We start from the raw sequence: 23620 nt of genomic DNA on the forward strand, positions 1-23620 counted from the left end.
CAAAGCTGCAGGCAGTGAGACTGTGCCTGAGCCCAGCTGCCCACACCTCCCACCTGTCCTGCCCAAGGCAAACAGAAGCCCCCCAGGGCTCCAGCTCAGACCTTCCTGTGCGCTCCAGCTCGGGTCCGCTGTGCTTCTCTGCCTTGCTGTGTGTGGAGCTGTCCTCCAGGGCTCCTGGCATCTTCCTCTTCTCCTGTGACAATGAAGCCAGGTGAAGACCCCCTCTGTGACCCCAGCTTTGGTTTGCTTCTGTTCTGGGCATGTGGCTGTGGCATACTTGTGAGTCTGGGCCCCCCAACAGCATCCCCAGCCCTGCTGCCCCCCTGCCCATGCCCCTGGCACCTTCCCCCCGCAGCGGCGCCCACCTGGGAGGGGACATTTTTGGGGGGCTCAATCCGGATGGATGGGTCCCACTCTCCTGGGGGCAAGACTGTGACCTGGTCCAGGAACTCATCAATGCCAGCCACCAGGTCAGCTCTGTTCTTGGCTTTGTAGGCAACATCATGGAAAATCTGCCAGTGGGAGACAGCCTGGTGAAAGGACACAGCCCAGGCCAGATGTGCTCTGGGCTAGACAGGAGGGCATCTCCCCCACACTTCCTGCTAGGAAAGGCAGCAAAGCTTCCCCCAAAAGGCTGACTCTGTCCATCATGGTACTTGCAATCATCTCCTCCACAAAGCCTCTGTCCCCCATGGCACTCCACAGCCTTCTGTAGCTTCTCCACGCTGGAACCCAGGAGGTTCCACATCAACTTGAGGAGAAGCTTCGTTCCTGTGAGGCTGCTGGAGGCTACCCAGAGAGGTTGTGGAGTCTCCTTCTCTGGAGACTTTCAAGACCCATCTGGATGTGTGACCTGCCCTGGGTCCAACCTTTGGCAGGGGAGTTGGACTGGATGCTCTCCACAAGTCCCTTCCAAGCGCCCCCCCCACCCCCCCATATCTGTCCAGGGTGACCCCCAGATATCTCTTACTTCGTCGCACCTCATCCGTCATGATAGTAGCCATGGACCTGCCAATCTCATGGTACTGATGAGCTTTTCCCTCTGGTCCCAGCAAAACAAACAGGAACCTGGGCAAGAAAAGCAAAATGAGAGATGGTGGTGGCCCTGCTCAAAGAGCACCGCAGGAGCTCCCTGCCCAGAGCACAGCTCGTGAGGGGCCATACAGGCTCCTTAACTTCACAGAGGATCTGAAATTCATCCAAACCCAGCACAAATTTCATTCACTCTCATTAAATCTGGCCATGGGACTTAAAAGGTACAGAAGGAGAAGTGAAGGGTGGGAGAAAGTGGGAAACCAAACTGAGGATGACAGCAAGACTGGAACATCTCTGCTGTGAAGAAAGACTCTGGCATTGTTCAGTGTGAAGAAGAGAAGGCTGAGAGTGGATCTGTTCAATGTCTATAAATGTGTGAGGAGTGGATGTCAGGATGAAGGTTCCAGGCTCTCCTCAGTGGTGCCCAGTGACAGGACAAGGAATAACAGGGATAACCCAGGAGGTTCCACCTCAACTTGAGGAGAAACTTCCTTGGGGTGAGGGTGCTGGAGGCCTGGAGCAGGCTGCCCAGAGAGGTTGTGGAGTCTCCTTCTCTGGAGACTTTCAGTCCCCCTCTGGGTGTGCCCTGCCATCAGTACTCCTGCTCTGGCAGGGGCCTTGGAATGGATACTCTCCAGAAGTCCCTTCCAACCCCCCCATGCTGTGACTCTGAGATGTTGTTCTGTTGGGGGTTTTGCAATAAAACCTCTGTGCTTTTCATCTGGACCTTGTTGGGATGGGAACTTCCGTCATGCCTGAGAGGAGGACAGCAGGGGTCAGGCGGATGAAGGCCACGACGGGCTGGGGCAGGAAGTCCAACTCTCCCACCAGCACGTTGGAGGCTTCTGCCCCGCTGGGAATTTTCTTCATGAAGTGCAGCTCCGCCTGGGCACGAGAAGCAATCTTCAGGCAAAAGCAAGGAGCCCACAGTGCCCTGCAACCCACTCTGCAGCTGTGGCTGCAAGAGCAAAGCCCTGGCCCTGATGATGTAAGAAAGCCCTGAGTGCCTCACCTTGCTTAGATCCATGGTGGTGGGGTCGTGGATGACTCCATTCTTAGCTTCTGCAGTGGTGGGGGAAGGATGAGGAGTGAGCATTTGGGCTGCAGGAAAAGGACAGACACAGGAGGACTGAGAAAGCACAATTGGGAGGTTTCTCCTTTGCAGGAGAAGTCTAATGGGGACAAAACCCTGCAGAACCCCAGCCCAGGTATCAAAGCTGGTAGAAGCCTTCTCCCAAGGCCAGACTCTGAGGAACCCTCACCTGGCTTGTCCAGGAGGTGCAGGTCTGACTGCTTCTTGCTGACGTCGGCAAAGGAGCGGACGATGGGCAGAAGGTTGTTCCTCCTCTTCTCATTCTGGTGGTGATGGTTCTTCAGAAGCACTTCTCGGACTTTAGCCCTCATGCACTCATCAAACTCCAGGGACTGCTCCTGCTGGGCCAGGATCATGTCTGGGGATGGCAAAGGGAGGCGGAGCCATCAGAGCTGGGGAGGGACTTTACCCTGACAGGACCAGCAGAAACGCTCCTGGTGAAAGCCAAGCTGGCAAAAGTGCATCTAAAAACCAGATTGGTGTGGAAAATATTCAGTTGGTGAGGTTTCTAATTAAGGAACCTTGGAGTTCCAGGTTCCACCAGATGCTGGAGTGGAACAGTTCAGATGCAGCCCAGAAGGCCAACATGTCCTAGGCTGCATCACAAGAAGTGTGACCAGCAGCACAGGGAAGGGATTCTGCCCTCTGCTCTGCTCTGCTGAGACCTCACCTGCAGCACTGCCTCCAGCTCTGGGGCCCCCAGCACAAGAAGGACCTGGAGCTGCTGGAGAGGATCCAGAGGAGGCCACCAAAATGATCAGAGGATGCAGAACCTCCCCTGTGGGGCCAGGCTGGGAGAGTTGGGGCTGTGCAGCCTGAAGAAGGCTCCAGGGAGACCTTAGAGCAGTCTTCCAGTAGCTAAAGGGGCTCCAGGAGAGCTGGGGAGGGACCTGGGACAAGGGCTGGAAGTGCCAGTATGAGGGACAATGGCTTTGAGCTGGGAGAGGGCAGACTGAGACTGGAGAGGAGGAAGAAATTGAGAATTAGGGTTGGGGAGACACTGCAACAGGTTGCCCAGGAAGGCTGTGGCTGCCCCCTATCTGGAGCTGTTCCAGGCCAGGCTGGATGAGGCCTTGAGCAACCTGGGCTGGTGGAGGTGTCCCTGCCCATGGCAGGGGTTGGAGCTGGATGAGCTTTGAGGTCCCTTCCAACCCAACCCATTCCATGAATCTATAAAATACCAGTGTGGACTTAGGAAGCCCCAGGGCTGTCCCACCAAGGATGCCCTGCTGCAGGCTCAGCCTTGCTTAGCAGAAGATTTGCCTAGTTCAGCTCTGCAGCAAAAGCAAAAACCTCCACCTGCTAAAGCCATTATTTCCCCTTGTACATCCAGGCTCTGGCCTGTCTGATTCCACTCCTTTACCTAAATCCTGAGCAACCTTCAGCACAGACTCCCCAGAGCTTTTTTGGCTGATCAGCTGTAGTTTGCTGAGCCCAAGGAGCAAAGTGCTAAGGACAGCTCCAACTCCTCCAGGTCCTGAAAGGGCTGAATGGAGTCCTGCCAGTCAAGGAGCATTTTGTCCAAAGCTGCTTTTTCCAGTTCCCTTCAGAACTCTCTGCTTGGTCTCTGTGTGATGAATGATGCTCATGTCCAAAATTATGTCCCAAACATTGCCGTGACATGTCCCTACATATTCAGTTTGAGCCCCCTCTTCCCTCTCCCTTCGGGGGAAGGGGGAGGAGGGGGGGAGGGGGATTCTTGGCACCACCAAGTCCAGGTGAACAACCTCCCTGGGCCCATCGTGGTAAACAAAGCTCAGGCGATATGCTCCTGCTTGCCTTGTTCAAGGCGCATGCTTGCACTACATGTGGCAAAATATCACTTCATTGGTTAATTATTCTGTTTACAAGGGATGCTCTTTGGACCAGTATTCACGTGGCAAATGTCAAATGGGGGCTGCTTTGGTAAACGAGGGCTCCGTGCCCATGCCTGTGCCCACGTGCAGGCCTGTATTTGCCTCACGCACCGCGTTGCCAAAGGGTCTGTTTTACCCGGGACTCGAACCGGCATTTCCGAGCACTTCGCTGCAGACCGCCACCATTGCCCGACCGCTTGCCACGTGAGGGAACCACGTAACCCATGTGCACGGCCCGTGCCAGACCGCTACAGCCCCACCCGGAGTGGGGACATCGCTTTGCCTGGACCAGCAGCTGCCTGGCCGATCCCCGCGGGTCACGAAAGGAGTCGCCCCCAGCACACAGAGAAGCTGCTTTGCCATGCCCTGCGACCCCGGCGACAAGGCTTTTCCCCTGAAGCAGGAAGCTCTTCTCACGCAACGCACTCCACGGACGGAGCTGCCAAAGCCTCTGAGGCTTCCTGGAAAGCTCCGGGACTTTTCACTGCGGGGGAAGCAGCAACCACGCGGCACAGCGCCACACAGTCAGTGCCATTTTCGATTTCCTTATTGCGGCACATCCGTGCCACAATTTCTGGAGGATAAACACAGTGTCAAGGGAAGATTCCGCAAAGTTCTTAGTTCGAGAGTAGGCCAAATATTTCTTCATAAAGTTTCTGTTGAGGTTTGTGCCAAACAGTCTGTTTGTGGGCTTGCTGGTCGCCGACAAGCACACCCCTGCCCCCCCTTCCTCTGCCTCTTTTGGAATTGGTTTCACCTCTAAACTGCCAAATCCTCTCAGGCTGTTGGAAATGCCCACGTGTGTATATATACAAATATACATTCCGCAGAGATGGTTATTCCAACTGAATACTAGTACCTCATGTTCCAAGAGCAGCCTGCAAGCCCTGACACACTCTGGCCAAAGAATCCCAGCATGGGGGGGTTGGAAGGGACCTCTGAAGAACGCTCAGTCCAACCCCCTGCCAGAGCAGGGCACCCCAGGGCAGGGCACCCAGGAACACATCCAGCAGGGGCTTGAAAGTCTCCAGAGAAGGAAACTCTGGGCAGCCTGTTCCAGTGCTCTGTGACCCTTGCAGTAAAGAAGTTCTTCCTCATGTTGAGGTGGAACCAACTGTTCTGTAGCTTCCATCCATTGCCCCTTGTCCTGTCACAGGGCACAAATGAGCAAAGGTTGTCCCTGTCCCTTCCTTCCTGAGCCCCACCCCTCAGATATTGATAGACATTGATCAGATCCCCTCTCAGTCTTTTCCTCTCCAGACTAAACAGCCCCAGGGCTATCAGCCTTTCCTCATAGGGCAGTGCTCCAGTCCCTTCAGCATCCTTATAGCCCTCCCTTGGACTCTCTCCAGCAGATCCCTGTCCCTCCCAAACTGGGGAGCCCAGAACCAGATGCAATGTTCCAGGTGTGGTCACACCAGAGCAGAGAAGAGGGGGAGGAGAACCTCCCTGGATCTGTTGGACACACTCCTCTTGATGCACTGCAGGATGCCATTGGCCTTCTTGGCCACCAGGGCACATTGCTGTCCCATGCAGAACAGGACAGGTCCTTCTCCACAGGACTGCTCTCCAGCAGATCACCTCCCAAGCGGTACTGTTGCAGTTTATTCTTCCTTCCCAGGTGCAGGACTCTGCACTTATCCTTGTTGAGCCTCATGAGCTCTCTGCCCAGCTCTCAGTCTGTCCAAGTCTTACACAGAGTTCAGGTGTCTCAGCCAAGCCTCTGTGGCAGTTTAAGCTGGGTGCCCCCTGCCACTGCCACATAAATTACACCTCTGGTGTCCTGGGTGCCCACCCAATAGGGGTGGACACAGGAAACGGCGTATTTCTACCCAAAATCCTGCGCCCTATAAAGCCATCTGCAGAGTCATTCTCTTCCTCTTTCTTCCCTCTCTGCTCCCATGGGAGATGTCCTCTCTTATTGGGTAATGCCAGGGGGGTATCTCAGGCCTCTTAGGCCTGTCTAGGCCTAATGCCAGGAGGAAAATGAAGGGGGTGGGGGGGGGCAGTCTCAGACCTGGCCAGCCTGAGACTTGCCTAGCAGTGGGAGGGGGGGGGGGGAAGAAAGAGCCCTGGGGGTTTGGGTAGACCCTCAGGTGGGAAGAAGGGAAGAATTGGGAAGCTTTGGGAATTATGTAACTGGCTCTGTACGCTTTGGGATGTTCTTTTCCACTATGCTTTGTAGTTTGTAGTTTTCTGTAGCTTCACCAATCGCTTTTCCATTTAAACTTTCCATCACTCTCCAATCCGTTTGCGTGTGTCATTCTTTTGTCCCTTTCGGGGCAAGAGATGTTCTGGCTGGCCTCAAACCAGCACAGCCTCCCAGTTTGGTAACATCAGCAAACCTGCTGAGCAGTGTCCCCTCATTGATGTCATTGATGAACATGTTAAACAGCACCAGACCCAGAACTGATGCCTGGGAAACTCCACTGGTTACAGCTCTCCAGCTGGACTTGGCACCACTGACCAGCACTCTTTGGACTCTGTTTTGTCACCAGTTCCTAATCCATCTCACTGGCTGTTCTTCTCTCCCTCACCTCCTGAGCTTACTCTCAAGGATATTATGGGAGACTTGCTAAGGCCAAGGCAGGCTACAGCCACTGCTCACCCTGCAGCTTCCCATTTAGATGCAGCGGCACAGGAGGCTATCAGATGAGCCAAGCCTGACTTCCCCTTGGTGAATTACAGAATTAACCAGGTTGGAAAAGAACTTGAGATCACCAAGGCCAACCTATGACCCAACACTTTCTAATCAACTAAACCATGGCACCTAGTGCCTCATCCGGTCTCTTTTTAAACACTTCCAGGGATGGTGATTCCACCACCTCCCCAAGCAGCACATTCCAAGGGCCAATCTCTCTTTCTGGGAAGAATTCCTTCCTCACATCCAGCCCAAACCTCCCCTTGTGTAGCTTGAGACTGTGTCCTCCCTTTCTGTCACTGGGTGCCTGGGAGAAGAGACCAACTCCCACTTGGCTACAACCTCCCTTCAGGTAGTTGTAGAGAGCAATGAGGTCTCTCCTGAGCCTCCTCTTCTCCAGGTTATACACCCCCAGCTCCCTCAGCCTCTCCTCATAGGATTCTGCTCCAGACCTCTCCCCAGCCTTGTGCCCCAGACCCCTCCCCAGCTTTGTGTACCAGACCCCTCCCCAGCCTCGTTGCCCTTCTCTGGACACATTCCATCATCTCAACGTCTTTCTTAAATAGAGGGTCCCAGAACTGGACACAGCATTCAAGGTGTGGCCTAACCAGTGCTGAGCACAGGGCAGAAAGACCTCCCTGCTCCTGCTGGCCACACTATGGCCAGGATGCCATTGGCCTTCTTGGCCACCTGGGCACACTGCTGGCTCATGTTCAGCTGCTGTCAACCAGCACCCCCAGGTCCCTCTCTGCCTGGCTGCTCTCCAGCCACTCTGACCCCAGCCTGTAGCTCTGCATGGGGTTGGTGTGGCCAAAGTGTAGGACCCTGCACTTTTTTTCATTAAACCTCATACCCTTGGACTCTGCCTATCTAACCACCCTGGCAAGGTCCCTTTGCAGAGCCCTCCTACCCTCCAGCAGATCAAATCTTGCTCCCAACTTGGTGTCATTTGCAAACTTACTAATAGTGAACTCAATCCATGCTGACTGCTCCTGATCACCACCTTCTCTTCAAGTGCCTAGAGATGAGCTGCTCCATCATTTTTTCCAGGGATGGAGGTGAGGCTGACTGTTCTATAGTTTCCTGGAACCTCTTTCTTGCCCTTTATGAAGCCTGGAATGACCTTGGCTTTCCTCCAGTCCTGTTCCCCACAACTTTGCAAAAATGCTGTCATGTGGTAGAGGAACAATATCAGGCAGTTCCCTCAGCACTCCTGGGTGCATCTCCTCAGGGTCCATGGCCTGTGAATATTCAATTTGTGTAACTGGTCTAACCCAGTCTTCATTGACTAGTGGAGAATTTTCCCTCCTCCAGGCTTTCTCCCCTTCATCCAGGCTCCAGCACCCTCAAAGTCAAGAAGTTCCTCCTCATGTCTAAATGGAGCTTCCTGTGGTCAAGTTTGTGCCCAGCACCTCCTGTCCTGTCACTGGGGACCACTGAGAAGAGTCTGGCCCCACCCTCCTGACACCCAGCATTGATGAGATCCCCCCTCAGCCTCCTCCTCTCCAGGCTGATCACCCCCAGCTCTCCCAGCTCTTCATGGGAGCTGTTCCAATGCCCTCAGCATCCTCAGTGGCCCTGGGCTGGACTCCCTCCAGCAGCTCTTTGTCCTTCTTCAACTGGGGAGCCCAGAACTGGACACAGTATTCCAGGTGAAGTGCTGCAGCACAGGAGGTGCAGGAGACCCTCCCTCTCCCTGCTGGCCACACTCTTCTTGATGCCCCCCAGGCTGCCACTGTCCCTCTTAGCCACAAGGTCTCATTGCTGGCTCATGGCTCCCTGGTGCTCACCAGCACTCCCAGGTCCCTTTTCTCAGAGCTGCTCTCCAACAGCTCAGCCTCCAACCTGTCCTGCTCCATGGGGTTGTGCTTGCCCAGATGCAGAACTCTACCCTTGCCCTTATTGAACTCCATGAGTTTCCTCTCCCCCAGCTCTCAGCCTGCCCAGGTCTCACTGGATGGCAGCACAGCCTGAGGGGTGTCACCACCCTTCCCAGTTTGGCATCGTCACCACACTGGCTTCTATAAGCCCACAAAAGGATCCCAGCTTAGAGGACAGAGCTGGGGTGACTGCTGCATGCCCAGCAACAACTTCAACACACAGCAGGAGCCCTGGAGAAGGGCCAGCTGCAGGGGCAGAGTTTGCTTCAGGAGTGAAGGTCTGAGGCCAGACCCTTCCCTGGGGGGCTGTGGTGCCCACCGTACCTGCAATCTCCTCGATGCTGCCGGCACAGACGTCCAGCAGCACTGTGCCCTTGAGGATGCAGCTCCTCAGCTCGAAGAGGCTGTGCAGGGACAGGGTGGCCACGTAGGGCTTGCTCCAGCGCTCGCCGCCTTCCTCCACATCCTCCTCAAACTTCAGCCACCTGCAGGCACCAGAGAGGATCAGCAAAGGAACAGCCCCAGCCCTGCAACCCCTCTGACAGAGCTGGGGGGCAGCAAAGGGAGAAGGTTCCTTGCACCAGGACCTGCAGCTGCGTAAGTCTCAGGTGCCAGAGAGTGGAGAGCAGAGCCTGTGGGTGCTGCTGGTGTGAAGGCAGCCAGCAGCAGGGACTCACCTGGCTGTCTCCTTCCACTCAGCACCTTCCCCCTCCTTCACACAGATTTCATCCAGCTCTGTGAACAAGTCATGGGGGACGTGCTGCTCGTCCTCCTCAGTGCCCAGGATGAACTGCACCCGCTGGGATGGGGTGTCTGCGGGCAGAAGGCAAATGATCACAGGATTTCAGCATGGGGGGGTTGGAAGAGACCTCTGGAAATCATCCAGTCCAACCTCCTGCCAGAGCAGGGGCACCCAGGGCAGGGCACACAGGAACACATCCAGGTGAGGCTTGAAAGTCTCCAGACTCCCAGAGGCTCCAGCAGCTCTCTGGGCAGCCTGCTCCAGGGCTCTGTGACCTTAAATTCAAGAAGTTCCTCCTCATGTTTAGATGAACTTCTGATCTTCCACTTTGTGCCCAGAGCCCCTTTTCCTGTCCCTGGGCACCACTGCACACAGCCTGGCCCCATCCTCCTGCCACCCACCCTTGATCAGCATTGATCAGATTCCCCTCAGCCTTCTCTTTTCCAGACTAAAAAGCCCCAGGGCTCTCATCCCTGAACCAATGCATGGAAGCCAGAACAGCAGGAACTGAACCAGTGCATGGAAGTCTGAGGACCAGGATGCCCATGGCTCAGGAGGTGCTTCTGGTTTGTGAACTGAAAGAAGGGAAGACATCAGTCTGGGGCTTTGCATTTAGAAGCTGGAGGCCATGCAGGAAGAAAGCTGCCACACACCAATGTAGAGTTTAGGGGAAGGTGAATCTATGGAGTGCTTCTCTAAGACAATGCACAGATAATGGGGAACAGGCCAGGGACAGAACAGCTCATTCCTGCAGACATGAGCAGAGGAACAGAAAAACAACCAAAAGAAGAGGAAAAGTTCAACTAAGAGGCAGACCCCCAGCCCACTGCCCAAATTCACTGCCAGGTAGGGGTGGGAGGAGCCAATTATAAATGAATTCCAATAAATAATTTGCTTAAGCTGTGTGCTCTAGGAAGCAGCAGGAATGTGCAGAGGTAACTGTGTGTTAGCTCTGTGAAGCTTGGAGGGAAGATCCCTGAGTGTCCAGGGCTGTGTCAAGCACTGCTCATAAACCATTCTTGCTTGTCAGGCTTGGCTCTTGAGCTTTTCTGTTTCTCTGTATCAATGCTCCAGGCCCCTCAGCATCTTTGTAGCCTGCTCTGGACTCTCTCTAGTAGTTTCCTGTCCCTCTTGAACTGTGGAGCCCAGAACTGGACACAGTGCTGCAGATGTGGTCTCCCCAGGGCACAGCAGACAGCAGCAGATCCTCCCTCTCCCTGCTGGCCACGGTCTTCTTGATGCCCCCCAGGCTGCCACTGTCCCTCTTAGCCACAAGGTCTCATTGCTGGCTCATGGCATCCTGGTGCCCACCAGCACTCCCAGGTCCTTTTCCCCAGAGCTGCTCTCCAACATCTCAGTTTCCAACCTGTCCTGCTCCATGGGGTTATTCTTCCCCAGATACAGAGCCCTACCCTTGCCCCCACGAGGTTCTTCTCCGCCAGCTCTCAGCCTGTCCAGGTCTCACTGGGTGGTAGCACAGCCTGAGGAGTGTCACCACCTCTCCCAGTTTGGTACCATCACCAAGCCAGCTGAGGCTCCACTCTGTCTCTTCACCCAGGGTGTTGATGTATTAATAGACTGACCAGGGCTGGACCCAGTGCTGAGCCCTGGGGACACCACTGGCCACAGGCTTCCAACTAGACCCTGCCCCACTGATCACAACTCCCTGAGCCCTGTTCTTCAGCCAGCTCTCAGCCCACCTCACAACCCAACCATCCAGTCCCCACTTCTCAAGCTTGGCTGCGAGGATGCCATGGCAGTGTCAAAGCCTTGATGGAGTTGAGGTAGGCCACATCCACAGCCCTCCCTTTGTCAGTCCATCTAATTATGCCACCATAAAAGGCTATCAGACTGATCAAGCCTGACCCCCCCCATGGTGAATCCCTGTTGACTGCTCCTGATGAGCCTCTTTTCCTCCAAGCTCCAACCCTTCCCATGCCTGAACACAGCCTGCCCTTCTCACATGCAAAGTGGCCATCAGGTCAGCACCAGTTCAACCATGAAGAGCTGGCTCCTCTCCCCTGGGTCTCTGGGCTTGCACAGAACCATGGTCAAGTATCCATTCCACCAAGGGTGGGCAGCTTCCCTTTCCCACAGTTCCACTTTTCAAGCCAGGATCCCTCAAAGGAAGGGGAGCCTGAGGCCATCATGCCTTGAACTGCCCCAAGCAAGCCCCAGCTGAGCTTGTCTCTGGAGCAGGGTCCTTGCTAAGCACCCCTCCGAGGGACAGCAAACCAACCACAGGGACCTGCTCACAGAAGACCTCTCAGCCACACATCCTGAGGAGCTTGGTGGCACTCACACTGGCAGCCCTGCTCCGTCGGGGCTGGGTCCTTCTCCCGTGCCCTCTCCCGGTGCTTCTGGCGGTGGGCGCGGTGGTGCCGGTGGCTCTGCCTCACCAGGGGCATCCTCACCCCCACATACAGGGTCCGGTGCCCTGCAACAGAGCAACGTTTTCAGCACTCCTGGCACTGCAGCAGGAGCTGAGGTGGCTGAATCCCAGGAGGAGATCCTGACTGTTCTTGTTTCGTTCTCCCTGGACCTCCTTTGCTCCAAAAGTATTTAACTCAAAATTTGCAGCCAGAGAGCAACAAGTGGTGGCTCCAGCTCAAAGTCCAGCTTGAGCTGCACAACACTCAGAATTGTTTGTTAAGCAGCACAGAATTCCAGAATCCTATCATGGTGAGGCTGGAAGGGACCTCTGGAGCTCACCCAGTCCAACCTCCCCTGCTCCAGCAGGGCACCCACAGCAGCTTGCCCAGGGGCACAATGGCCAGAGAGCAGCCCCCAGCAGCCAGAGATCTGACTTTCAAGTTAACTTCAAATGCCACACTGGCATCCACTGCCCATGAGCAAAGAACCCCAGCTGGTGGGGTTGGAATGGACCTCTGGAAAGCATCCAGTCCAACACCCCTGCCAGAGCAGGGCAGGGCACACAGCAACACATCCAGAGGGGGCTTGAAAGTCTCCAGAGAAGGAGACTCCACAACCTCTCTGGGCAGCCTGCTCCAGGCCTCCAGCACCCTCACACCAAACAACTTTCTCCTCCTGCTCAGCTGCAACCTCCTGGGCTCCACTTTGTGCCCCTTGGCCTGGCCCTGGGCACCACTCAGCAGAGTCTGGTCCCTTCTTGCCCCCTACCCTTTAGCTCTTGCTGAGCATTGCTCAGATGCCACCTGGGGCTGCTCTTCTTCAGGCTCTCAGCTTTTGCTCCATGGAGCTGCTCCAGGATCTTCAGCATCTTCCCAGCCTCCTCTGGACTCTCTCCAGCACTTCCCTGGCCCTCTGCAACTGGGGAGCCCAGAATTGGACCAAGTTCTTCAGCTATGGCCTCACTGGAGCAGAGTAGAAGGGAGGAGAACCTCCCTTGACCTGCTGCTGGCCACTCTCTTCTTTATGCCCCTCAGGACACCCTTGGGGCCTTCTTGGCCATGAGGACACATTGCTGGCTTCTTGTTGTGCCCCAGCACTGCCAGGTCCTCTTACTGACCACTTCTTCATGCTGACCACTCCTGATAACCTTTTCCTCCACGTTCTTAGAGGTGGCATCCAGAAAGAGCTCTTCTGTCACCTTCTCAGGGATGGAGGTGAGGCTTTTGGTTTCTTGGGACTTCCCAAGAAGTCTTTTTGACCCTGGCTCTCCTCAAGCCCTCACACACCTCTCCTGTTCTCCAGGACTTCCCAAGATGATGGACAGAGGCTTAGCAACAACACCTGCCAAGGCCCTCAGCACTCAGTGGCTCCACCCCCATGGATCTGGGGGGGTCCAGCTTGTCTAGGTCATCTCTAACCCAGCCCTCCTTGACCAAGGGAGAGCCTTCCCTCTTCAGACCTCTAGGGTCTGGCATTCCTTAGCAGTAGAGACTGAAGCAAGGACAGCTCTCAGTAACTCAACCTTCTCTGTATCCCTAAAAGTCAGACCACCCAGGCCCACTCCCTGGGTTTCCTTTTGCTCCTACTTGAAGAAGCCTTTCCTGTTGTCCTTGACATCCCTCACCAGATGTCATTCCAAGAGGGCCTTAGCTTTCCTCACTGCATCCCTACACACTCTGGCAGGTTCCTCCAATCCCCAGCCCCCTCACCCCCCCAAGGCCAGTCCCTTTCTCCATGTTCCATAAATTTCCTGCTTTCATTGGAGCTTTCCCAGAAGCTCCTTGCTCATCCATGCAGGTCTCTTTCCACCTTTGCTTTGCTACTCACCTTCTGAGCTGGGTCCTGCAAGCAGCTCTCTTGCCCCTGCCCCCACCCTTCTGCAGCCCTAACCCAGGGGATTGCTCCAAGCAGGGAACAAGGTGATTATTTTTCCAGTGCTTGTATGGCCCAAGGCAACAGATAGGAGAAGATCAAATCAAACCTCTGATAATGAACTCTGGTTCCAAAAGAAAACCCCAAACCACAGCCTTGCATATGCAGCCATGAAGGTACTCTCCTGATCTCTCCAAACCAGGAGAAGCCTCTGCACAAGTGAATTATTGAGCCCCGTGGCTAAAACTCGTCCCAGGGCCTCCATGGGGACTTCCCCCCTCTATTTAAAAGCCATGATATTAAATACACAACAATAACCCTTCTCGTGTTGTGACAGGGGGCAAGGGATGGGGTCTCAGCAGAGCCTCACCTTCCAGCTCCTCCTTCTCATAGTGAATGTTGACCACGTTGCTTGTCCTCCCCTGGTCGACGACAGCCTCTTCATCCTGTCTCTGTTGAGCAAGGAGAAGCAGGCAGCAGCTGGGGCCAGGTGTGTAAAACTGCCTCACCTCCTCCCAGCCACCAGCCAGCTGTGTCCATGAGCATCACGCTCCTGAGCACCTCCTCCCTCGGGCACAGCCCTGGAAACATGGACTGGTAGGAGGCTTTTCTTCCCACCCCTAATGAACAGCCCATGGCACCACCTGTCCTGCATCCACTGTGGGGCTGGAAGGTTTCCTACAGAGGGAGAGGTCTGTGAGGCTCAACAGGGCTCTGAGCAACGTGGCTCTGGTTGAGGATGTCCCTGCTGACTGCAGGAGGCTGGACTGGGTGACCTTTGGAGATCCCTTCGGACCCAAACCGTTCTGTGAGTCTGTGGTTCTACGACTTCAGACCACAGGGGAGGAGCAGCTGGAAAGCTGCCCAGCAGGAAAGGCCCTGGGGGTGTTTGTCAGCAGCTGGCTGAGTGTGAGCCAAGAAAGCCAACAACATCCTGGGCTGGAGCAGCAACGGTGTGGGCAGCAGGAGCAGGGCAGGGATTGTGCCCCTGGCTGGGCACTGGGCAGGGCACAGCTGCAAGGCTGGGGGCAGGGTTGGGCTCCTGAGGGCCAGAAGGACTTTGAGGGCTGGAGCAGGGCCAGGGAAGGGCAAAGGGAGCTGGGGAAGGGTCTGGAGAAGAGGGCTGGGGAGGAGCAGCTGAGGGAGCTGGGGGGGTTGAGGCTGGGGGAGAGGAGGCTGAGGGGAGACCTTCTGGCTCCCTGCAAGTGCCTGAGAGGAGGCTGGAGCCAGGGGGAGGTTGGGCTCTACTCCCAGGTAACAGTGATAGGACAAAAGGAAATGCGCTTGGTTTGTGCCAGGGGATGTTTAGGTTGGCCATGAGGAACAATTTCTTCCCCTTCAGTGTTGTCCAGGCCTGGCCCAGGCTGCCCAGGGCAGTGGAGGAGTTCCCATCCCCGAAGAAGTTCCAAAGCTGTGGAGCTGTGGTGCTGAGGGCCATGGTTTGGTGGTGCCCTGGCAGTGCTGAGTTGGACTTGATGATTTCAAAGGTCTTTTCCAACCTGATTCTATGATTGGAGACCAAAACCCCTTCTGCTTCCTTCTTGTGATTCCTTTCTACAGACAGTGGATAAATAAAATAATAAAGGGAGAGGATTCCCAAACTGCAGGGCAAAAAAAAAAACAAACAAACCAATCTGCACTGCAGAGCTCAGCAGCTTCACCTCCAAAGGAGGTCCCTGCAGGCCTCACTAGATGGCAGCTCGAGCACAGGACATTGCCACCAGCACCCACACAGGCCCCCATTAACCTCCCCAGGTCTGAACTTTGACTTAAGAGTAACAGGATGGCTTTGGCTGGAAAAACCCTTTGATGGGTTGGGTTGGAAGGGACCTCAAAGCTCAGCCAGTTCCAACTCCTGCCATGGGCAGGGACACCTCCCCCCAGCACAGGCTGCTCAAGGTCCCATCCACCCTGCCTACAGCAGCTCACCCCAGCACAAAGCATCTCCCTCTGCTCATGGGATCTGGGGGAAGTTTTCCCACTGCTGGCAGAGCCCTGGCCAGGCTCCCTGTGGCTCTTCTGGAAGTTCATCCTCACAATGGTCCCAGGTTGGGGGGCATACCAGCACCTCCAGATCAGTCAGGGAGGTAGAGCCCCCCCATGAGGGGGACCCTCTGCTGTGCTCTGCTGAGGTCTCACCTGCAGCACTGCCTCAGCTCTGGGGCCCCCAGCACAAGAAGGACCTGGAGCTGCTGCAGAGGGGCCAGAGGAGGCCACCAAGAGGATCAGAAGCTGCAGAACCTCCCCTGTGGGGCCAGGCTGAGAGAGTTGGGGCTGTACAGCCTAGAGAGAAGAAGGCTCCAGGGAGACTTTAGAGCAGCTTCCAGTAGCTGAAGAGGCTCCAGGAGAGCTGTGGAGGGACTTGGGACAAGGGCTGGGAGTGCCAGGACAAGGGACAATGGCTTTGAGCTGGGAGAGGGCAGATTGAGACTGGAGAGGAGGAAGAAATTCTATCCAGTGAGGGTGAGGAGAGCCTGGCACAGGGTGCCCAGGGAGGCTGTGGATGCTCCTTGCCTGGAGGTGTTCCAGGCCAGGCTGGATGAGGCCTTGAGCAACCTGAGGGGTTGGGGCTGGGTGAGTTTTGAGATCCCTTCCAACCCAACCCATTCCATGAATCTCTAACACCAGAGCAGCCCTCACCAAGAGGAGCTGGAGCTTCAGTGGCATCCACTGTGCACCAACAGCCTGGCACAGAAGTGCCCTTTGTGGAACCACAATCACTGATGTGGAGCCAGGCAGTTATGTCAAAGCAAACCCCAAGACCCTTCCCACTTGGAAAACTGAGTGGATGGGGAGAAACCAGCTCTGTTTGGAGGAAAAACTGCCTGGAATAGAGAAATGTGGTGCAAATGCTGCATCCTGCCAGACCAAAGCAGCTTTGGGGGTTTAAATGTGGCTGCTGAGGGACCTGGAGCACAAGTCCTGTGAGGAGCTGCTGAGGGACCTGGGGGTGTTCAGCCTGGAAAAGAGGAGGCTGAGAGGGGACCTCACTGTTCTCTGCAACCCTCTGAGAGGATGCTGGAGCCAGGTGGGGGCTTCCTCTTCTCCCAGGTTAACAGTGACAGGAGGAGAGGAAATGGCCTCAAGCTGCCCCAGGGGACGTTTACATTGGCCATGAGGAAAAATGTCTTCACCAGAAGGGACACTGAGCTGCCCCACTGGAACAGGCTGCCCAGGACAGAGGTGGAGTCACCATCCTGTAGGTGTTTAAAAGGCACTTGGACAATGGAAGACCAGCAGATGTCATCTACCTGGACTTCTGCAAAACCTTTGGCACAGTGCCCACAGCATCCTTCTCTCTAAGCTGGAGAGATGTGGATCTGATGGTGGAGTGCCCAGGGGATAAGGAATTGGTTGGAGGGCAGTGGTCAACAGCTCAATGTCCAAATGGAGGCTGGTGACAAGTGGTCTTGTCTCCCCAGTGGTCTGTGTGGGGACTTGCCCTTGGAGTTGCCTTGTCTCAGGCAGGGCAGGTGGGTTGGTGCCAGCTGCTACTATCCCAGGACAGAAAACAAGGAACTGACTGGGATGGAATCTGTGGTGAGCTTCTGGAGAGCAGGAGAGCTTCAGCTGCAAGGAAGCCAAAGGTGCTCTGAGCAGGGTACTACCCCCATGGGGATATGGGAAGGGGCTCAGGGAATCAGCACCCACCCTGGGGACACAGCAGTGGCTTTTCCTTCAGTTCCTTTGTATTTGGGATCACACAGAATCACAGAAAATATCTGGTTGGAAGAGCCCTCAAGGACAATTCAGTCCAACCTTCCACACAGCACTAAACCATGGCCTGAGAGGTTTGGAGTTGGCTTGTGCTAGCCACTTCACCTGACTTATCTGAGGCTCCCACCTCACCACCTGTGTTATTTGGGGGTCCTGCCTCCCCCTCCATGTACACACTCAGATTCTCTTCTGGGTTTATTTTCCTGTCCCATGGTTCATGTTTGTCTCTGCTTGGGACTGAAGGGATTTGTAGGTTTTAACAGTCTTCAGCCCAGGGAGGTTTGGGCTGCCCTTGGTGCTACAGAAATGTTTTTTTTTTTTTAGCAGAAGCCAAGGGCTGAGAGCAAACTTCTCCTCCCCTGAGACATCACTGACAGATCTTGTGCCTTCAGTGTCAAAAGAGGAGCATAGGCATGAGCAGAGATAAATCTTTTTGCTTCCCTCCAAGGAATCAAAACCCAACCACATCTCACCCCCAAGCCACAACTGCAGCTTGAGAAAAAGTCACCTGGAAACACCTGGAGTCTTTTTTCCCCTCTTCAGGGACTCCTCTATTAATTGCTGGGAATGTCTGAAACACTACAGAAAATCAGTGACCACTGCTCAGATTCTCCTTCCTTAGCTGCACAGACAGGAACTACCCCAAGGAAACCTCAACCTGTTCACCTCTGCACAGAACAGAGCCTGGTCATGGCCACACAGCTCTCAGCTTTCCTCTCCACTCAAACTACTCTGTTATGAAAGACACAGAGGGGAAGGTTTGGGACTAGAAAATTCATAGAACCCTAGAATGGTTCAGCTTGGAAGAGACCTCAGAGCTCATTTCCTCCAACCTCCTGCCATGGGCAGGGACACCTCTCAGCTGGACTCAGCTGCTCAAGGTCTCATCCAGCCTGGCCTTGAATACCCCCAGGAAAGAGGTAGCCACAGCCTCCCTGGGCAGCCTGTGCCAGAGTCTCACCACCCTGGCACTGCAGAACTTCTTCCTCAGCTCCACTCCAACCCTGCTGTGCCTCAGCTCCAAACCCTTCCCCCTTGGTCTGTCTCCAGACCCCCTCAGCAAAAGTCCCTCTGCAACCTTCCTGCAGGATTCCTTCCAGCACTGGAAGCAGCTCTGAGGTCCCCCTGGAGCCTTCTCCTCTCCAGGCTGAACACCCCCAGCTCCCTCAGCCTGTGCTCACAGCAGAGCTGCTCCAGCCCTTGGAGCATCCTTGTGGCCTCCTGTGGACTCACTCCAACTGCTCTGTGTCCCTCTTCTGCTGGGGACACCAGATCTGGCTTCAGTGCCACCCTGCTGCTGTCATCACAGCAACCAAAACCTCTTGAAACAAATAAAATGCACAAAGATTAGCACCCAGCTGCTCCACTTCTGAAATTGGAAGAGAAGCAAAGTAGCAGAAAGCCTGGGCTGGGGGCAGAGCTGTGGGGCTCTGGGCAGGGCTGGGGGCCTGGGGGCAGAGCTGTGGGGCAAGGTTAAAGAAGCAAGAGCTACAGCAAGGGCTAGAGAGCAGCCCCCAGAAACCAGAGCTCTGACTTTCAACTTCAAATGCCACACTGGCATCCACTGCCATGGGCAAAGAACCCCAGCTGGTGGGGTTGGAAGGGACCTCTGGAGAGCATCCAGTCCAGAGCAAGGCACCCAGGGCAGGGCACCCAGGAACACATCCAGAGGGGACTTGAAAGTCTCCAGAGAAGGAGACTCCACAACCTCTCTGGGCAGCCTGCTCCAGGCCTCCAGCACCCTCACACCAAGGAAGTTTCTCTTCATGTTGAGGAAAAGTCCAGTTTGTGCCCCTTGTCCCGTGTCCTGTCCCTGGGCACCACTGAACAGAACCTGGCCCCTTCTTGCTCCCACCCTGCTGGGGCTGCTCTTCTCCAGGTTCTCAGCCCCAGGGCTCTCAGCTGTGTTCACCATGAAGACTTGGTAAAATAAATAAATAAATAATAAATAAATAAGAACATTAGTAACTTGTCCTGAAGCTGCAAAACCTGATGTGGAATCTGCCACCCTCTGTGCCTTCCAAGCATCCTTCTTCCCTTTGGGTTTGCCACGAACCCCAAATGCCAACCAATGGAAGTAGAAAGGGCTCAATAAAATCACTTGAAATGGCAATGTGAGTTCAATCAAAGCTTCAAGCACAGCCACAGGCTGGGGACCAACAGAGAGATTTGGAGAGCTGCAGCTTTCAAACATCCTGTGGGTGGCACAGGGAAAGTTTCCTCTCTAGAAACTGTTTTGCCTGTGCCAGGCTGAGCTTCACAGAATGACCTGGGTTGGAAGGGATCTCAAAGCTCAGCCAGTTCCAACTCCTGCCATGGGCAGGGACACCTCCCACCAGCACAGGCTGCTCAAGGTCCCATCCACCCTGCCTACAGCACAAATCATCTCCCTCTGCTCATGGGATCTGGGGGGAGTTTTCCTACTGTTGGCAGAGCCCTGGTCATGCCGCAGGTGGTGTCCCCCAAGGGTCTGAGTGGGACCAGAGCTGTTCAGTCTCTTCATCAATCACACAGACAGAGACTGAGGCACCCTCAGCAAGTCTGCAGAGGACACCAGGCTGAGTGGTGAGGTTGATAAGTCTGAAGGATAGGATGGGAGCCATCCAGAGTGACCTGGACAGGCTGCAGTGGTGGCAGAGGAGAACCTCATGAGGTTCAGTAAGGCCAAGTGCAGGATCCTGCAGCCAGGCCAGGACAACCCTCAGTAGCAACCCAGGCTGGGGGTGAGGAGCTCGAGAGCAGCCCTGCAGAGAAGGACTTGGGGTGCTGGGAGGGAGAAGCTGGCCAGGAGCCAGCAGTGGGCACTGGCAGCACAGAAGGCCAAGGGCAGCCTGGGCTGCATCCAAAGCAGTGTGGCCAGAGCTGGAGAGAGAGGATCCTGCCCCTCTGCTCTGCTCTGGGGAGACCTCACCCACAGGACTGGGGCCAGCTCTGGAGGCCCCAGCACAAGAAGGAGCTGGAGCTGCTGGAGAGGGTGCAGAGGAGGCCATGAAGATGATCAGAGGGCTGGAGCACCTCTGCTCTGGGGACAGGCTGGGAGAGGTGAGGCTGCTGAGCCTGGAGAAGGGAAGGCTCCAGGGAGACCTTAGAGCTGCATTTCAAGACCTGCAGGGGAGGGACTGTTCAGAAGGGCTTGGGGGGATAGGATGAGGAGCAATGGTTTGAAACTGGAGCAGGGTGGGGGTAGGTTGGGCATCAGGAGAAGTTCTCCACTATGAGATCCTGGCACAGGCTGCCCAGGGCTGTGCTGCTCCATCCCTGGGGACATCCAAGGTCAGACTGGATATGGCCCTGGGCAGCCTGCTCTGGCTGGAGGTGTCCCTGCTGCCTGCAGGGTTTTGGACAGGATGACCTTGGAGGGTCCCTTCCCACCTGATGCAATCTGTGACTCTGTCACATGGTCCAGCAGCTGTGCACAGGGAGATGTTTGCTTATGGTTGGACTCCATGATCTAGAGGCTGTGAGGCTTTGGCCTGGCCTCCATCCCTTTGGTGCCTCAAGAAGCCCTTGCACAGAAATGTGCTGGTGTGTGATGCCTTGTCATTCCTCACTTCCTGCAGCTGTACCCAGCCCTGCTTTTCTCTCTGAGCTGAGCTAATTCATCATTTCCATGCTGTGAATTCATTTGTTCTTAATGTTCATAATGAACTTCCTCCTCCCTGCCGCTGCTCAGCACAAAGGTCAACTGCCCTGAAAGGTGACACTGGGTATAAAATAACACAGCCAGGGAAGGGGTCACCCAGGGCCAATCAGTTAAAATCCCTCCCTGAGCCAAGCTCAGATCCCTGTTACTTTTTTATTATTTACCATGAAAGCTTCAGGGGCAAAACAGGAGGGAATGGGACAAGTGGGCACATTCCAGGCTGCAGCATCCCATCACCCTTCCCCTGGGATTGCAGCAACCCTTGCATGGAGATCCCACCAGAGGAAATTGCCCCACCCCAAGCTCTCACAGTCCTGGCTGGGCCACTCTAACAGCCTCAGAGTGGTCATTTGCTGGAGGAGCTGCAGTGCCAGCAACTCAGAAGCAATGTGGCAAATGCCATCTCTGAGTGGGTAATAGAGGAAGGAGGAATGATGTTCAGAGCCAGCCTGGATGGAGCCTTGAGCAACCTGGTCAAGTAGGAGAGTCCCTGCCCATGGCAGGGGGCTGGAACTGGATGAGCTTTGCAGTCCCTTCCAACCCAACCCATTCTCTGCCTCCAAAAGCAAGTTCTGCCATCCCAGGATGAGCTCCACACTCACACATTGCCTCCCCCTCCCTGTTGTTCTCCACTGGTGCCAGGCACCTGAAAACCACTAAATTGTCACAACTGAGCTGAGGAAGGGAACCTGGAGCTTTGCATGGCTCACTTCTGAGTTCTGGAGCAGCCAGAGCTCTGCCACTTCAGTTTCCTAAGTGCACAGCTCTGGCTGCTTCCAAGCTAGGTTTGTTGGGTGGCTGGAAGTAATTAGTGCTTGCAAATGCAATCAGGACTCAGTGGAGCAGAGGGAGGCCATTTGGACATGGCTGCAGCGAGTCCCTCTGTGTCACCAGCTCAGTCCATCCTCTCCCCACGACCACCCCAAGAAAACTTCTCCAGATTATTATTTTGCTGCATTTTCTTCTGTCCCAGCAGGAGAAAGGAGCATTGGGGAGCGTCCTGCCTCAACTCACCTGTCTCCTCTGCTTAAGAAAGAAAAATCTTTCCTTGGGGAAGCTTTGGTGGAATTCAGCAAGAGGAAAAGCACAGAGCAGAGAGGTTCAGGTTCAGCTTTGAGTCCTCCAGGTGCCAGGGGAGGCTGAAATCATGGCATGGGCAGGAAAAGCTCTCCTCCTGGCCCCCTCAGCCCATCACACAGAAGGACTGGTCACCAGAGGGACAATTAATGGAATTAATCTCACCCAAAGGGTAACTAACAACACTGAGCCCACTGGTATTATGGGATTAGTGTAACGGTGACTGGACCGGGGGGGCTACTTTGCTGGTGGAGCAGGAGATCTTTCCTCACCCCTCTACAACTCCATCCAGCCCAGACAAAGCCACCCTCCCTCCAGCTCCTTCCTTTGCCATCAGGCACCATTTCCTTGCCAAGACTCCTCTGGCTGCTGTGCCAGGATTTGGGCTGTGACAGGGACCGGACCCAGATGCTGCAGAGCCCCAAACTGGGGCTGTGAGGGAGGGACATTGGTCATGGCTGAGCATCATTGGGATCTGACTGCTGTCCCTTGCCAGGCCAGAGGCAAATTCCTTCCCCCCTTTCCCAGGGGCTATGATTTCAGGGCAGGTTAATTAATTCCCCACCTCTCATCTACCACCAAGTCAGGTCCCATGGGTGCAGAGGGGGGTGGGCAGGAAAAAGGGGGACCCCTGCAGCCTGCAGCCCAGCAGCAGTGGGGACAACAGCTGAGCCTCCCTCTGGGGACTGGGTGGCAGAGGAGCTCTAAGGGGACAGCAGCTTTGGTCCCACCTGCACAGGGCCTGCAGTCACCTGGGGTCACATCCAGATGCAGAAGGAGAGGACAAGGGTGGGGACACCAGCAGGGAGCCCCTCCAAGGATCTCATGCAGGTGCCTTGGCACTCCTCCTGCACCCACCTTGGGCAACCCTCGCCCCTTCCTTTGCCCTCCCATCCCTCTCCTTGAACCCCCTTCCGAGGCCTGGTACCCTCTTGCACATCCCCGGCACCCCATTTTACAGACCCCCCCCCTTAAATCCCCTTCCGCCCCTTGCCCAAGAGGAGCCCTTCGGCCCCCGCTGCCCCTCACTGCAGAGGCTCTGACCTCCTCCCCCGCCGCCCGCCCTCGGAAATGCCGCAGTGAGCAGGCACCGAGCATCCTCCGGCCGCGCCGGCGGCACAGCCCCCGCCCGGGACCGGGCACCCCGCGTCTCCTGCCGCCGCCCCCCCGACCTGGTAGCTGAGGATCCCATCGGGCTCGTTGCTGCCGGCAGGCATGGCTGGGCAGGGGGGGGCCGGGGTCGCCCCCCCGGGGCTGGGCCAGGGGGGGCCGCAGCCGCCTGCAGCCCCGGTGCCGCTCACACCGGCTCCGGCATCGCCCGCGCCGGGGCCAAACCCCGCCCCGGGCCGGGGGGAGGCGGCGGGCAGAGGGCGGAGGCAGGGCCGGGGGACTCCGCTGGGGCTGGGGGCAGCGCCCGGCCCTGCTTCGGCAGCGGCCGCTGGACCCCAGGTCCTCGCCAGCATCCTGGCCTCCGGCTCCCTCCAGCATCATTCTCCTGGCCCAGCCCCCTTCAGCATCACCCCCCAGCATCGACCCCCCCCCCAGCATCACCTTGATCCCCCCTTCCCCCCCCCCCCCAGCACCACCACCCACCCTGACCCCTTCCAGAATCTTAGAGACCCCACTCCAGCATCATTCCCCCTCCCTGGACCCCTCCATCATCGACCCCCCCAGCATCACCTCCATTATCC

General features: G+C 55.9%; 1 protein-coding gene across 1 annotated transcript in view; it reads right to left on the reverse strand.

Moving 5' to 3' along the window:
* Window positions 1–23146, reverse strand: part of SLC4A8 (solute carrier family 4 member 8) — a 36639-nt gene extending 13493 nt beyond the window's left edge. Inside the window, exons 1-11 of the mRNA XM_054398680.1 lie at window positions 23102–23146; window positions 13863–13944; window positions 11550–11684; window positions 9183–9318; window positions 8830–8990; window positions 2298–2486; window positions 2048–2136; window positions 1763–1920; window positions 981–1068; window positions 366–512; window positions 102–193 (exon numbers count right to left, since the gene is read on the reverse strand). Of these exons, the coding sequence (XP_054254655.1) occupies window positions 102–193; window positions 366–512; window positions 981–1068; window positions 1763–1920; window positions 2048–2136; window positions 2298–2486; window positions 8830–8990; window positions 9183–9318; window positions 11550–11684; window positions 13863–13944; window positions 23102–23146 (1322 nt within the window). The remainder of the gene's footprint in view (window positions 1–101; window positions 194–365; window positions 513–980; window positions 1069–1762; window positions 1921–2047; window positions 2137–2297; window positions 2487–8829; window positions 8991–9182; window positions 9319–11549; window positions 11685–13862; window positions 13945–23101) is intronic.
* Window positions 23147–23620: the final 474 nt, after the last annotated feature.

Source organism: Indicator indicator, unplaced genomic scaffold (assembly GCF_027791375.1).
Source record: "Indicator indicator isolate 239-I01 unplaced genomic scaffold, UM_Iind_1.1 iindUn_scaffold_78, whole genome shotgun sequence".
Taxonomy (NCBI): domain Eukaryota; kingdom Metazoa; phylum Chordata; class Aves; order Piciformes; family Indicatoridae; genus Indicator; species Indicator indicator.